Source organism: Acyrthosiphon pisum, chromosome A2 (assembly GCF_005508785.2).
Source record: "Acyrthosiphon pisum isolate AL4f chromosome A2, pea_aphid_22Mar2018_4r6ur, whole genome shotgun sequence".
NCBI classification, from domain to species: domain Eukaryota; kingdom Metazoa; phylum Arthropoda; class Insecta; order Hemiptera; family Aphididae; genus Acyrthosiphon; species Acyrthosiphon pisum.
This window is the reverse complement of record NC_042495.1, coordinates 64479532-64496415: the sequence shown is the minus strand read 5'-3', so window position 1 is coordinate 64496415 and position 16884 is coordinate 64479532. Positions and strand designations below refer to the sequence as shown.

The following is a 16884-nucleotide window of genomic DNA, read 5'->3' as shown; positions in this document are numbered from 1 at the left end:
GGAAGATTAAAATTTTTATTATAAGTTGTTCAGGGTGATAACGTAAATTAAAGTATATATTTCAGTAGAAGGGGGTGAGGGGGAGAAGCCCCCAACGGGGTCTGTGACAAGTCAAAACTGAATATCCCCCTCCTTTCGAAAAAGCTGAGCACGCCACTGGTCATCACGAAGTGATAGTACCTATGTTTAATCGTCGTAGACGCATATACACATATTATATAGCCAGTATCGATATATTTAAATAAAATACTACGAATAAAAATCTCGCAGGTGGACCAATTTGCGTTATTGGCGATATGTTAGGTGCTAACCAATCAAGGTTAACGCATCATAACAGTTATAGTATTACGTTTTCACGCAGCATCATAAATGTCGAAAACGAATTTATCTTAGACACAATAAAAACTATGGATACAAGACCGTGTACAACTCAACAATACACACGCAACGACCACCATAATAATATTGTCTGTTAACAACGCGCGCGCGCGATGTGTTTAAATTTATCGGGTCAACGATATTTTATCGTGGCGCGAAGCCTGGCGGAGGTTGATTTTACCGTTACGCGCTGTAACGCATACTGCAATGAACTATTCGAAATGGAGTTCACAGTGTATCCTTGTGAATCGTATACCACTCAGTACCTATTAACATTATTAAAACGGCCTTACGAAAATATTGTGTTTGTTCTATAACAGCACGTCGTCACAAATAGTATTATAATACATACACGTTTGTATATATTATATTATATACATTATACATATGTACCTACCCGTAAACCGCAATAAGGCCGACCGATCAGATAAAATGTGATAAAACGATTTTTTTAATTCAAAACTCTCCAAATAATTTTCAGTTAGTTCTCGAAAAAAATGTTTTAATATGGTCAAATTACTAAATTAGGTACTACATTTTTTTTCTTGAATGATTTTTTAATCTCTATATGTATATAAACATCCAAAGTTTAGATGTTCGGAGAGTAGGGATTCCTACTCGAGTAGTCACGATTTAAAGGAGTGTACGCTGCTGCTATATTACATTTCTAATTTTTAATACATATACATTTGGCAATTTCAGGACAAAAAAATCTTGTTTCAAAATAATATATTAATAATAATTAGGTTGTGGTCTAAAAATAACTAAGACACTATTGTATGTAATAAGAAGTATCATCACTTTTCATAATCACAATAATTTACAATAATTCACACCGCGGGAAGGTTGACACATATCGTTTCCTTAAATTTTCAAACTAATCCCCAAACTAATTTTAAAATATTTTTTTATTACATAATATATCATATCAAATCAATGGGTCATTAAAAAAGTACTAAATCTACTTAATTCAGAAGTCGTATTTGATTTGATTTAGGTAGGTACTGCTACCTTATTTATTATAAATTTTTTCTCCGACATAACGTGGGCCGCGATGTCATAAATATTTCCTAATATTATAATTGTTTAAATTTAAGTTTAAATTCGTTAATTTTTTACTTAAATGTTTTCATGTTATGGTACAGTTTAGTTGGTACAACAAAAAATGTTGCGCTCGTTTTTGTTTATTCTAAATTCACTACATTTAAAAATTAAAAATTACCAATTATAATGCACTTTTTACCATGATGGGTTTCAAAAACTTAAGTAATATTCACATTCATGATTCTAACTGTTCAGTTAGGAAAAACAAATCAAACGGGGATACTGAGTCCGAGTGATTGAATGAATAAAGAAATCTGTAGTCATATATATTCTATTATTGATACAGGTGTAATAAAGATATATTGTCTATTTGTCTAATATTGTTCATGTATTATGTATGCCCAAACATTCTTTGATTAGATTGATTCACCAGGTAAAATTATAAAATACCTTTAATTCTATGTGTTCAAACTTTGTGTCTATTTTTAATCAAATGTGTTGGTTTTTAGGTCCATGTGCGATGCGCCTAAACGTCCATCACTCAAAATAATAAGGACAATGGGAGGGGGGCATGGCCCACATATATGCCAAATATATATATTTAATATAAGAGCGCAAGCTGTGCGTAGGTATAAAACAGTGGAAAAAGTTTAAATGTATTTTTTCAATAATTATAGACTTATTGCAAATACATCCCCCAACCGGGCATGACAGAAACCTACGAGTGCCTAAAAATATATTCTGCCAAATAGGCAGGCGTCCGAACTAGGCCTTCGGACCTACTCCCGAACATAGCGCCATACGAAATCATAATATCATATGCCTAAAAACTATTTGTATAATAACGAATTTTTAGAAGCTATAAAGTACATACATCTTGATTCTTGATAATACTTTCGGTACTTACAACATTATACTTGACATTTTAAGTATTTTTATGATTTTAGTTACAAAACATGTCATACCTAATCCTATAATCTATAAAATACGATCAAATTGTTATAAATTAATTTATACGGACTGTTTATAAAAAATCTATATCATTAATTTAGTATTTATAAGAACATAAAATAGCCTATTTTAATAAAAAATCAGCTAAATAAAATTTTCATTATTCATTATTCTGATGTACATTTTATTATTTATAATAATATATATATTTTATAATATACATTATAGTCTACAGTCTACACCTTCTACTATAAAAATACCATAACAGTAAATTAGGTACTAGAAAAAAAAAACATTTTGAATCTAAAATGTTGAATAGAAGTGGTTTTGCTAACTACAACTCTAACAGAAAATAATTAAATTTTCATCTTTAAATTTAATTTGTAATTTCTTTAACTTTAACTAAACATATATAATAATTATTTTATATTGTTTTAATACCTGTAAAAAACGTACCAATATCAACCATTATATTTTGTATCATATTTATTATTATATTTATATGTATACATGTAAATGGTAAATCTATAACTATTATTTATCATTTATCAACAATATACAGGCATACATCCACACAGATATATTATAAATAGTGTACAATTTATACAAAACATAATACATTTCGAGAAATTATGACTATATGATTATTGATTAATAACGTAGGTATGTTAAAGAGACATTGCGTTAGTAAAATAGTAGATACCTACTAAGTACTAGGTGCCTATTACATGAACATGTTCATTGAAAAATACAACTTCTTTTATTTATTTACATTTCATTAAATTAAATTTTACTATTGAATATTAACTAGTATATATGAATATAAGAGGAGATATTTTTTTAACACATTATTATTATAGATCGCATAGTATGTCATACATTATTATTATTATAAGAAAAATGTCAAAATGTCAAAAAGTGAAAAAATATCAGTTTAACATAATTTATTATGTTATTACGTATAAAGAGAATTAACTGAAAGTAATACAATACTATAATTGTTTATATTTGAGTTTTACACTTCGTGGTTATAAATGTATACAATAAAATTACAATTATTATCAAAAACTTTAGGCTGCAGTGTATCTATCTGTATACCAAAGTATCAAAAAGTGATTTTAGCATTGATTATCAATATTATTATGAAACCTAAATAATTTACGTACCTATTACAAGTTATTATTGTATGAGAAAAATAATAAAATAAAACATATACACAAATTTATGTTATTCAGTGGGTAGTAGGACTATAGTAGGTACTTATTATAGTTGAATTGTTATACTAACAATAATCAACATTAATAACTATATTATAGGTAGATTATGTTATTACAAGCCTAATTATTTACTATAATTACCATAGATACTAACTAACAAGTAGCAAATTAAGTTTAAGCAAAAAATGTTTATTATATTTACCAGCTGATATGAAAATGATCACTACTCATATTGATAACGTCGGAAATACCTACTGCAAACAGCGTAACACGCGTCCTGCTCCTGCTTTACTCGCATCCGCACTAACGTCCCTGTAGCCTATACATTCAGTGGAATAAGGGTTCATCTTGGTAGCGTTTGCGCAAACTCGGGTACATTATATTGGTATTTTACCTTCTAAAACCTATTCACGAGGAAATTTTCTCACAGTGCATCGGTTGAACGTCAATTCTTATGAACCATGAGGATATATCTACTACCTATAAATACGTAATCGAAATGTATATATGATATTAATTATTAATATACCTATGTGATTTATATTATTATTACCTACAAAGTCATTGCTAATTAGTCATTAGCAAATAGCAGCTATTTAGGTATACCAATAAATAATAATAATTAACCTTATGGCTTAAACATTATACATACTGATAACTAATATAGCAAAAAAATTCAGTAAAATACACTTATTTTCAAGAGACCTGTAGGTCAAAACCAGATCGTTATATCCAAACTTCGTTATATTCGGATGACAAAAACTGAAATACATTCTGCACGTGAGATACTAAATCATAGGATACGCAACCAAGTAGGTACATAGCTGGGAATCGTTTTATCCGGAATATCGTTATATAATTTATAATGTATACGCCATCGTAATAAGCGGAATCTACTGCATATTGTATACTGTAGGTATATATTATACTAAATGCTATAAACGAGAACAGAATATATATTATTCAGAGTGTTTCATCAAGAGACTACCTATACCTAATTTTTCCTTTGTTAATAAATGTATTGAATTCCGATTTTTAAAATGTTAAATATAGACACATAATCATAGGTGCAAATAGCAAATGGGATTTGGGGAGGGGGGCTAAAGCCTTATTTTGAGGGGCTTAGCCCCTAAAGCCCTCCCTATTTGCGCCTATGCACATAATATTATAAGGATCTTATTTTCAAATACCTACTTAGAAATTTTTATACCATATTTTAATACTTTTATTTATATTCATATTAATTATAAGAACATATAAGATTATAAGATTACATTATAAGATCATATTATATATAAGAACATTTTATAATTTGTAAAAATTGTCTGAGTCTTATACATAATAATAATAATTGTCTAAATGTTAAATATTGTTAAAACACTTTATAATTATTAAAAAAAAAAAAAATACACAATAAATATAAAATGCTAGATCCAATACCTACATTACATCTATTTTATATTTTTGCAAAACCATTATTGAGGACTAATATCCTTGGACCTTAGTACCCATATTATACCATATGCATAAATACATTTTAATAACTCAGATACTACTTGTTTGGATTTTGATTTAGATACAAACTTAATGATGAAGTCGTGCACTTAAGTTATGAGTGACAGTATACAATTTTAGATCATCTTGAAATGTCTATAACGAACATTTTGAAAAAGTTTATACTTTTTGAAGTATGTATATATAATTAGTAGATGCATGTATATAGGCAGGCATAAGATATAGTATAATATACAAATTGCCACTGTGTAAGTTGGTAGGCACTTGGTACGTACTGAAGTCTGAAAATGACATAGAATAATAATTGCACGTGGAAGTTATTAGTGCCATAGTCTCGTTTTAAACGTATAGCCGTATAATAGGGTCAACCGACGAAATACATTATTCAACAGATTTTAATGTGGATAAAAATAAAACAATAACAATTACGAGAAGGACGTTTTATACTTTTATTCGTGGTATATAAAGTATAATATATATATATACGTAATACGTATAGTTGATTTTGCGTATTGTACTATTTGTACTTATATATAATAATAATATGTCCCTTCTTTTGTCAAGAGTTTAACGAACTACACCTTATATATGACTAAATATAATATGGTCTGTAGGTAAAATTATACCTAATATTTAAATATTAATAATATATAGTGTATATAAATATACCTAATAACTTAAAGGCGTTATTATTTTATTCATAAACACAGCCTTTTCAAGTTAATGATAATTTTTAAATGAGTTAAGTAAGTCAAGTTAATGGAAAATATTTTTAAAAGTTTAAAGTGAATAGGTAGTTATCCTAATTTTTTTTTTTAATCAATCAAGTTAAAAGTGATATGGAAACTTCCAATTAACTTATTTACTTAGATAAGTTAAGTTATTATTATTATTATTTTTTTTTTATTATATAAATATTCAGTAATAAAATATTAAACAGTAAATGCAATATTATATACATCATTACATCATCAATAATAATTGTATTAAATTTGTTATTTAAATATTTAGAAATTAACGTAACTTGGATTTGATTAAAAGTAACTCGTTGTTTATTAGGTTTATATCAATAAAAATCAGTTAAGTTAAAAATGAAGTTAATGAAAATCAAATTAAAAAAGTTAAGTTAAAACGTTAACCTAACCTTATCTTTTTAACTAGTTTATGCCTAGGCTTGCATAAACATATTATAATATAATATAATATATAGGTAGGTACCTACCTATAGAAAATATACACTTGAATAATAGCCATATGTATAGGTAATTATATAATACATATTATGTGTAGGTATAAGGACGTCCTTTCTGTATAATTTCCCCGAAGTTACCGATGTTTTTTCAGTTGTTGAATAATTTATAATAATATACCGAAACGTCCGAAACGATATAGAGTCCGATTTTTACTGTTGCGAAACAATTTTTTTCTTCGAATATCAGTTATCCGTAGAATTACATCATGAAACTTTAAAACGAATAGGTATATAAAAAATAGTATCCACTCTGCAGTGTTACAAGTAAATATAGATTTTGGTATTTAACTTGATGTTCTGTTCATGACAAATATACGTAAATTTAGTAAATACGTTTACTGTAAACAGTTTACACATATTATAATATACACATACTATGTCTATAGCAGTGTTTGGCAAGTTCCTTATAAAAAGGAATTCGTTCCGTTCCTTGTTCCTTAAAAAAAAAAGAATTCGTTCCTTTGTCGTTCCTTTGGAAAATGAACGAGTTCCTTTTTTAGTTCCAAATAAAATAAAAATTCTTACTTAATCATTAATGTTTTTTTTTTTCATATACATACTTCTTTAGTTTTTAATTCTAATATAATACTTATACAAGTACGTTCATATTTTATAATTCTATTTTGAGGTTTTCTTTAAAATTAAATTGTTGGCCAACGTATATCGATTGTATAACGTCGATAGTCGATAACGATCACTAATTAACAATATACATTAAACACTTTAAAAAAAATATATCTTAGTTTCAATTATTTACATACTTATCTGTATAAATTATTGGAACTAGAAAGGAACGAAAAATTTTGTTATTTTTCCTTGAAAAAAGAACTAGTTCATTTTCTCGTTCTTTTTTTATAAAAAGGAATTCGTTCCAGGAATCCGTTCCTTTTGGAACTCGTTCCTTCCAAACACTGGTCTATAGACACGTTGAGACAATAATAATATTGTTTACGCAATTACGCGTAATGCGTATTCACTACTAAACACAATATTATACCACTTAAAGGTGATCTATCGTTAGATCGTCTTTAATTTGAAGGTGAGTCAGGTGAGATAATCTACGGGTAAATAATGTGAAGACTACTGACTATAGTCACCAGAAGAAAGTTTATTTTTGCAATCAAAACATGTTGATAGTAACAATAATAGCATCTCGGGATGCACCCCGGCTACCTGGTGGACTTTCCTTAGTATATGCTAGTATATTAAAGACACACTCATATAGTATTGATAAGAATTAACTATTAAGAATCAATTAGGTAATTTTTATTGATATGGGTCCAGTAGTTTCTGAGATTAAGTAGCTGTTAATGAAAAACTAATTTTACATATTTTGTATATAAAAATTATTTACATATAGGTGTACGATTTGAAGGATCTTTGGGGTAAAGAACTGAAGCATCAAGCATTAGACAGGCTATCAGACTAAGTATTAATATAATGTATACATATTTATACCATAGAAATAATTACAAAAAAAAACAATTTTTTGAATAAATAAAATTTAATTTGTTTGCGTAAAATTGCAGTGTACCTATAGGCTATATTATGTATTTGCTTATAAATATTGTTTTGAAATATGAATTATGACTTAAGTATAAATAGTGGGTAATAGTAGAGTACCTACCATCATAGATTATATTATAATCTTTGGTACTCTGGTACCATATTATACAAGTAAATGTAATATAGGTACTCCCCCACGACCAATACATTCTTGACTCTTGTACTTATACTATCATTTTGAACATAGTACATGAGTTATTATTTCGACTCATACCATTGTCAAATCGGTACAATTTATATTCATTTGAATATTTGATTTACACAAATATGTAATTAGTTTTAATTTATATTAAAAATGACTATCCGACACAATTAACATAGTGCGTTGTGTTGTATGAGTGCCTGTATAAATATATTGATATAAATAAATATGAAGTACCCATAAATTGTACTTACTTCTTAATTATCAGATAGAATAAAACTATTAAATAAGAAATATAGAAATAATATATATTATTATCTGGTATATATGTATCTTAATAGTTAATATATACAGAGTGTAACAGATAGAACTGACTTTTGGAATAACTTTTGTTCTAATCAATGTTTTAAAACTTTTTTTTTTATATATATAATTTATAGCCACTTGCGTTGCACGTGTAATAAAAAATATTATTATTTTATATTTTTTAATACCAAAAATAAAAAAAATTCAAAATAGTCAATTTGTGAATCTGATTATAAGAATGATTTGGATGGTAAAAAAATGTATCTAAAGCAAGTAGTTTATTTTTTAGAATTTTTTTAAATATCAATATTTTTTCGATTAAATTAATCTGGAAAGCAATAATTTTTTAAAAAATATTATTTTTGGAAATTTGCTAACATGGGTATATTTATTAAACTATTTACTAATCATATAATTTTAACAATTTTTTTCATACGTTTAAGTAGCATACATTTTTTTTTTGGTCAAGTCTTTCTGTTACACTTCGTATAATAATATATTGGTATCTACGTTTTTGTTGTTGTGCCCAATGCCTATATTATTTTATATCTATTACTTTAATTAATCTCGTTCTCACTCCACAGTAAGAATAATAGGACAGATGGTCCCATCTGAACCGGATAGTTAAACATCGCCATCCTCCATGGTTGTTGAATTATAGGTAATAAGGTAAATGATTTCGGATATGGAAAAAGTAAATCAGTAGGGGTGAAAATAATAATAAATATTAAATACACTATAGAAATATACCTTCAAATGTCGCACATAGGCAACTTAATGTACGTAATGTTGATATCCCTCCTCTTATCATAATAATAATATGTTCTTTGATAATACAGTTTACGAAATAGATGACAATAGCAAAAACATTATTAAATATTAACACAGAATAAATAATGAAAACCAAAATAGTACGTTTTTAAAATCTCAATTCTCATCTATGGGCTATGGCTCAACCGCTCAAATGCTCACTTACGATGTTACGAAATGTAATCGGTATAAATATTCAAGACACCTAGAAACTTTCTACTGGAACTGGAGGCGCTATTTTTCTTTCACAAATATTTCGTTTCCTAATTATTAATATTCTATTGTATTAAAGTTATTTTTACTCATTATTACAAATTGTGTTTGTGGGTCTGTTCTTAAATAAGACATATATATAAAAAAAAAACATAATTGCTTAACACCATATTGTTAGATTATGCTAAAATGGATCAGAAGGAAAATAACAGTGAATCGTCGAAAAGTGAACAGTCCGAATTAGAAAAATACAAAAAGAACTTGCACAGTAAAAATTTTCAAAATTTTTTTACATAGTCATGAGGTACAAATATTTTATTTTATTTATGTACTTTTTCATTAGATTTGGTAGTTGCGTATAAGAAATTGACATTAGAAAAAAAAGCGTTGGAAGACACATTGAAGGCATCCTCTAACTATGACAAAGAAGATGCATCGGAGACTGATACTTCTGAGGTATAAAAATTATTAATTCTTACAATTGTGTAGGTACATTCGTTATAAAAATCATAAATTATATTCAATAATTTAACAGGTGTCTAATGATTCTCAACAGTCGCGATTTATCAATTTAGTTAATACCATAACTTGTTTACAACGAGAAAAAAATGAAGCTGAAGAAATTGCAGCTGATGAAAAACAACGCCTTCAGAATAAAATATATGAGGTATGTTTGATAATTAGTATATTATGATAAATCACCAAAGTAATGGCTATATATTTTTTTATAGCTTGAAAAATTGGTTAAAGAATTGAACAATAAAATGGATACACTAAAAAAACTTCAAAGATTGGAGATGGAAAATATCAAAGCAAAGTTTAACAAAGAGCGATTACAACGAGAAAAAGAATTTAATGACCATGGAGTTATGATGAGAGAATTACAAAAATTAATGGCTGAAGAACGTAGGCAAAAGGAACAATCTGAATCGTTAGCAGATAGCTTACAAAAAGAAGTTGTACATGTGCACAGAGAAAATGAAAACTTAAAAAAAGCAGCTCAAGATATGGAGGAGGAACTAAAAGACATTAAACAAAAATTAAAGTATAGGGAAGAGGAAACATCTGGTATGTTATCTCAGTTACGGCATGAAGTTAAAGCAGTGAGACAGAACCATTCAATTGCCATTTCTCAAGTAACAAATTAGTTTTAAAAATGCTTAATTAATATTTGATTGCAGTTGGTAGTTATTTTTATTTTATAGGAACAACAAAGAGCAACAGACGCAGAAAATCGAGCCAGGGAACTTGCAATTGCACATGAAGCGAGAGTCTCAAATCTAGAAACACGTTTGACAGAACTTTCAAACTCAATTGGTGTTTATGATAAGATTAGAAATCAAGATGAACTGACGATACAATCATTAAAGGTTTTGTTATATTTTTATTTTTATTTATCTACACATTGTGCATGTGATTGTCAAGTTAGTAAATCAAGATTTTGAATACATAAAAGGATAATATTATCAGTGTTAAGTAGCATGTATAGGTGAGGTGAAGAGACTAAGTAATTTTTTGATTGCATGTATTATTATAGTAAAATAATTTTATTAACCAAATATTTTATCTTGAAAACCTTGATTTTCAAATTTAAAATATTATTTAGGTTATTAAATATTATAGTACCAGTGCAACTAGTTTTGGAAACAGTTAATATATTTATATTTATGCTTAAAATGTGTGCTAACCAATGCATTTTTTTGGTAACTAAACAATGTGGAGAAAGCCACCACCTATAATTGGCCATCAATCTCATGTAATAAATAACATTCTTGATAACTTTTTATATGTATTCAAAAATCAAAATCACTATTTTATTTTATTTTTTATGTGCAATGTGAATTGCCATTATGTACTTTATATTATGTATCGGGTGAAATATGTATTGTTTTACACTAATTTCTCCAGTAGATTGTATATTTTATAATTTCAAGGACATAGAAAATTAATTTTACCTTTATATTATTTAGTTGAGCAGAGTACCGTATTATTACCTAAAAATAAATAATATTTGTAAATTACATTTTTGCAAACTATTTAATTTATTTATATTGTTTTTATTGATTAAAAACCAATGTTAAGAATATGCTGTAGTATTGCATTATCCATTACAAATAGTAAAAATAACCATTAGGTACGAATTGTTATTTAAATTGAACACCTGTTACTTATTATTAACTTATCAACCATGAATTCCATGCTATACCAATAAAAGTGTAGTCTTGTTAAATGGATTATACTGTATACTAATTATATTGAATTATTTCTATAATAGGAACAAATACAAAAATTAGAAAGAGAAAATGAAAATGAAAATGATGAAGAGTACACTGTATCTGAAATAGTTGAAAAATTCAAACACTTCAAAACTCTTTTATTAAATTTAGCCAATACATCAGAAGTTCCTTTAAATATTGAAGGTAAATAATATTTAGGTTTAATAAATTAATTGAATTTAATCAAAATTTAAAACTTTTGTATCATTATTATTAATTTGTTTTGCAGATATAATATTAAAAGATTTTGATCTTAATATTTACGATTATAAAATGAAACACAATGAACATTCAGATCAACAAGAAGAAAATAATTTGTCTTTCAAGCAAGATAATTCAGTTTTATTGAATCAAGTTAAAAGTTTAAAACAACATGTAAATACACTACAATTTGAACAAGATCAGCTGGAACGCAAATACAAAGAAAAATTAGAAGAAGATAATGAAGTAAATCAATTTCCAATGTTATTAAATTAGACAAATTTATTAATATATTATCTGTTATTATTTTAACACCTACAGGAAAATAATTGTTGGAAGGAAAAATATATGACAAATGATTTGGAATGGCGTAAACGGACATCAATTCTAGAACAGCAATTATTGAGGCAACGTGATAAAGCACAAGAACTTGTGTTAGAAAAAGAACTGGAACTAAATACTCTACGTGAAGCTCTACATTCTACAAAATATAATAGAAAAACATCCCATTCCTCAACTGGTTCGAGAAAAGAGGTAAGTAATTTATTGCATATTTTTATTTGTAACCATGTGATTTTTTTGTATGTTTATAGTTCCAGGAATATTTGGATGAAGAATCTAACAAAAAAGGATCTCATCTGCTTCATTATGCACATGAATTAGCTCTGAAAGATATGGAGATATCCAAATTTAGAAAGTCCAAGTCTAAAATAGAATCTAAGTACAGAGACTTACAGAAAAGTACAGCTGATATGCAGCAGCAGTATAAAGCAGATGTCGATAAACTAAACCAACAGTTAATTAGGTATATTACATTTATTTATTTTTTCTTTTAAAAGAAACAGTCGTAATTTCAATTTATTTTTTTTCAGGCTTGAATCATGCAAATCTAGAGAAGGTGCTAATTTAGAATATCTGAAAAATGTGACATTGAGTTATTTCCTTACGGCTGATGATAAAATTCGAAAACATATGGTAAATGCAATAGCAGCAGTTTTAAAATTTTCTGATAGTGAAGCAGAGAAGGCTATTAAAAGTCTATCACATGGCAAATAAATAATGTATTTTCTTTGCTTGATGAGTGAGATTTAAATTAAATTGATATATTAAATATTTCCTATTTTAGATGTTTATTTATTTTATTTTTTATTCAAGTTTTTAATCCAGTTTTAATAAGCGATTATTTGTATGCATTGTCAATGTATGTGTCACATAAATTGGCTATGCATACACCATACAAGCATAAATATTGTTTTAAAATGCTTGTATTATATTTACATAATGATTGTTATTTATTTTAAAAATAGCGTGTAAACTTATTGAATTACAAAACATTGTGATTAATTATTGACATTTTGTTTTTCTTTCATACTAATAGATAAGTCTAAACAACTTAACATACCTATAATTCCATTTATTGTTTTTAATAATACTTTGTGATCAGTGTTGGGCACGGACTAAGATAGATCTATCTTAGTCCGTAGCTGCAGCTGGTTGCAGCTGCTCCATAACAGTATAGAATCCCTTACAAGTTGTAATTTCAATTGTCAATACAACCGGTCGATTATATAATATATTTATACATTGTGTGTGACCCGAGGTTCACGTTAATATAACATCAATTATACCACCTATTTCACCTATATACGTCGTTTTGTCATATATCCTGTATGAAATGATAAATATTTGAGAGGAAGCTACAGGCTACGCTACACCCATCAAAACAATCTATGATTAATTCTTAGAGAGGGGGGGGGCAAATTGTGGTAAAACTAAAAATCTATTAGGTAAAATTACGCTATTGCCCGCTTAGTTAAATATCTGGGGGGGGGGGGAGTTGCCCCCCCAGATTACGCCTATGGCTACAACCCGAAACCAGCATTTGTTGTCGCCATCTTACAACTTACAAGACACAATTTTAAATAATTAAATTTTTTTAAATGGTTTTTTTTCTATGGATAATATAATGTTATTCATTGAGTAAAAATGTTTGAAAATGTAAAACATGACTGCTAATATATTGTTACAATAGTAGTTGAAAAATATTAAAAATACATAATCACAATTATTTAATAATTAAAATCGCTACTTGAGAAATCGAGTGATTATACAATGTTGTAAAAATTTGATCTTCAAACGCTCATAAATGTTTAATTTGACGTAATGATAGATGATATTGTTTTAAAATGCTTGTAATATAAAATTGTTATTTATTTTAAAAATAGAGTGTATTATTGAATTACACAAAATTGTAATTAACTATTAACATTCTGTTTTTCATTCAAAGTAATAGAGAAGTACAGAACAACTTAACATACCTATAATTCAATTTATTGTTTTCAATAATACTTTGTGATGCAATTCTTGATATTACAAGTGTACAGTTTTTAAAATATTTTTTATAATCATCATGGTACAAAACAATTCAATATAAATAACAAATTACATTCATTGTACTAACATATGTAATGTTTTTTCATTGGGTAACACCTTGGAATCTTTATAATTACCATCATTCATCATCGTCGTCGTCCACAATACCTCTGACTGGTCGATGTTTATTCATGCTTTTTGCATTAGTAAATCCTTTAGAAATAGAATCCTGCATTTCATTTACACTGATAAAGTTGTCTTTTGCTTTGGGACCTCGTCCACTTGGTCCATAATATTCGTACGTGGGTGGAGGTGCGATTTCTGCTCCTTTCCTCGGTTCAGCCGGTAATGGAATACTATCCAAATCGCTATCGTCGTCATGATATGGTTTGTTGTTGGTGGTCACAGGTTCATCGTCCAACTCGTTATGAATAAACTTTTTGAAACTTTTAGATGTTATTGTACTCTGTCTATTTGGATTGCTCGGTGCTACGAACATATCCAACGATGGTCCTACCATATCTTCGTCATCGTCGTCGTCGTCCTCATCGTCCTCGTCCTTGTCGACGGGTCGATAGTTATTGAACGATGCACTTTTGGGCACTTTCATGCCGTCGTCATAATCCCACGCAAAATCTGGCTTCCTTTCGGCCCGTTGCTTTTCATTCCATTCTTCTTGGGTCAACACTAAAACAATATAATGATCATAAAATACAAAATATAAACATAATACATAACAGCTATGATCAACATAATATTATTATATCATAATAATAAAAATCACATGATAATAAATATAATTTAAAAAAAAAACTAAGCGTACAAGGTTTTTGGAGTCCGTCTTTTCCGTGGTCCCAAGGTCTGACATGAGCGGCTTTCCTCAACTTTTCAAACGCTCGTTCAGCATCCATGTCTTCCTCGACGACTTCCGGGGACGGAGCTTTTGGTGGCGGCGCTTCCTCGTCTAAAAATTTAAAACGAAAATATGAACGTCATATTATTCAGTTACAATAACGTGACGAGTACAAATTTACCCGAGCTGGAGTCAATCGGAAGCCCTAGTTTTTCTTTTTTTCGTCGCTTGATGGCTTTAAGTCGGATAGCCATCTGTGCGGCACGCTTTTCCTTGAGTTTTTGCACGGAAATTTGCGTGGTTTTTGTCTGTTCTCGGAGCTTTTTGAGCTCAGCTTGTTGACGATGACGTTCTTTTTCGTCCGTTGAAAATGAATAATAACCAACACCGTGCTCCCGGACCTCTATAATGTGAACAATATATTATTAATTTTAAATGGTTAAAAATTTTACATTTTTGTGTCACAATTCAAATTTTTAACTGCTTCATTTGTTGGTATTAAAAAATATATGCAAATACTTATGAATCCGGCCCCCGATCAACTAATACAACTTGTATAACCGTATTAAAAATAATTTATATCATCATAATATCATATTTATGATTAATTATATTTGGAGGCGTGTAAACGTTACATTTCGAAAAAATAAATTACCTACCAAAATTCATAATTGATAATCCACCAACCAATACTGTAGATGATCATTTTTTATCAAATTAACTTATACATACATCATATAGTTATACCTATTTAATAATTTCTAGTAGGAAAATATATAGGTAGCAAGTTATTCTAGCGCTATAAAATAGAAAACCGTTTAATTATTATAATAGATTTATTATAAAAAAAATCTATATAATATAGAACGGTGAATGCTCGAAACAATTTGTTAATTTTATTTAGTACGAATTTATACTATTCATAAGCGTGCGCACAGGGCGTGCCAGGCATGCCCCGAGATTTTTCAAGGGCCGAAGCGCCCTATGTCTCAAACATGCTTATCAGTACAGGAGAACTGGGGTATCAATCCTGAGATGAGTGCAAAAGACTTTTATAGGTACCAAATAAAAAGATTTGAGTTCATTTTGGGCATGTTTATGATGCATCCAATATTAAATCTTATTTTAAATGTTAGCTCAGTACTTCAATCACCAAAACTAAATCTTTTGTTGGCAATTGATAATGTACGGTCTTTAACATTAAATCTTAAAAGTATGAGAAATGAAAATAAAAAATTTGAAAATATTTTTGAACAAGCAGTTGCTTTATGTAAAAAACATGGAATAATTGTTCCAGATGTTATTCGTAGAAAAGTATCGACTCAAATTGATAACAAATCTAAATCTTAATTTTTTTTTTAAATAAATTAGATGAAATGAAGATATCGGTTTATTATGAACTGCTTGATGATTTATTATCGGCGATGGATTCAAGATTCAATCAAGAAACTTTAATCTTAATTGAAGCCATTGCTAGTCTGCTTCACATGGAAATAAAACCTGAAATGATTGATGTTTTGGCTAAGTTCTCAAATACATTAAGTACAGATCTAAAAACTGAAATAAACCTTTTAAAAAAATTGCCAAAATCTGATAAACCTAATGGTATATCTAGTGAGTCCATTTATTTTTGGCTTGATTGGCTGAAAACTATCAATAGTTTTTTTACTTACAGTTGTTTTTAGAAAACCTTACAATTATTTACTATTATCCCAGTCACAAGTTGTACATGCGAACGAGTCTTTTCCAAAATGACAATTGTAAGATCAAAACTTAGAAGTACGATG

The 16884-nt window shown here is 28.0% G+C and overlaps 3 protein-coding genes across 4 annotated transcripts in view; 1 reads left to right on the top strand and 2 right to left on the bottom strand.

Moving 5' to 3' along the window:
• The window catches only part of LOC100163764 (carboxypeptidase M), a 27636-nt gene extending 23744 nt beyond the window's left edge, over window positions 1-3892 (bottom strand). Inside the window, exon 1 of the mRNA XM_016807866.2 lies at window positions 3793-3892. The gene's annotated coding sequence lies outside the window, so the exon portion shown is untranslated. The remainder of the gene's footprint in view (window positions 1-3792) is intronic.
• A 5319-nt stretch (window positions 3893-9211) lies between these two features.
• On the top strand, window positions 9212-13222 carry LOC100159561 (GRIP and coiled-coil domain-containing protein 1). Of its 2 annotated transcripts, none has more exons than XM_008189071.3 (10): window positions 9212-9662; window positions 9738-9850; window positions 9930-10061; window positions 10126-10530; window positions 10600-10764; window positions 11670-11814; window positions 11900-12117; window positions 12193-12405; window positions 12471-12676; window positions 12744-13222. In XM_008189071.3, exons 1-10 carry the CDS (start codon window positions 9584-9586, stop codon window positions 12925-12927), a joined length of 1860 nt encoding a protein of 619 aa, XP_008187293.1. In that variant the 5' UTR covers window positions 9212-9583; the 3' UTR covers window positions 12928-13222. The 2 variants fall into 2 exon arrangements, with proteins under 2 accessions (XP_008187293.1, XP_001943044.2); XM_001943009.5 differs by having other exon boundaries at window positions 9213-9662; window positions 12465-12676.
• Window positions 13223-14186: 964 nt separating this feature from the next.
• LOC100162306 (coiled-coil domain-containing protein 174) overlaps window positions 14187-16884 on the bottom strand; it is a 16667-nt gene continuing 13969 nt past the window's right edge. Inside the window, exons 5-7 of the mRNA XM_001943269.4 lie at window positions 15279-15500; window positions 15068-15208; window positions 14187-14931 (exon numbers count right to left, since the gene is read on the bottom strand). Of these exons, the coding sequence (XP_001943304.2) occupies window positions 14384-14931; window positions 15068-15208; window positions 15279-15500 (911 nt within the window). The 3' untranslated portion in view covers window positions 14187-14383. The remainder of the gene's footprint in view (window positions 14932-15067; window positions 15209-15278; window positions 15501-16884) is intronic.

Bases quoted from the DNA above. Each gene is read 5' to 3' on its own strand.
- LOC100159561 (XM_001943009.5), top strand. From the start codon at position 9,584: ATGGATCAGAAGGAAAATAACAGTGAATCGTCGAAAAGTGAACAGTCC. The intron at 10,531-10,599 runs GTAACAAATTAG...TTTATTTTATAG, and splicing joins ATTCAATTGCCATTTCTCAA to GAACAACAAAGAGCAACAGA. The intron at 12,677-12,743 runs GTATATTACATT...ATTTTTTTTCAG, and splicing joins CTAAACCAACAGTTAATTAG to GCTTGAATCATGCAAATCTA.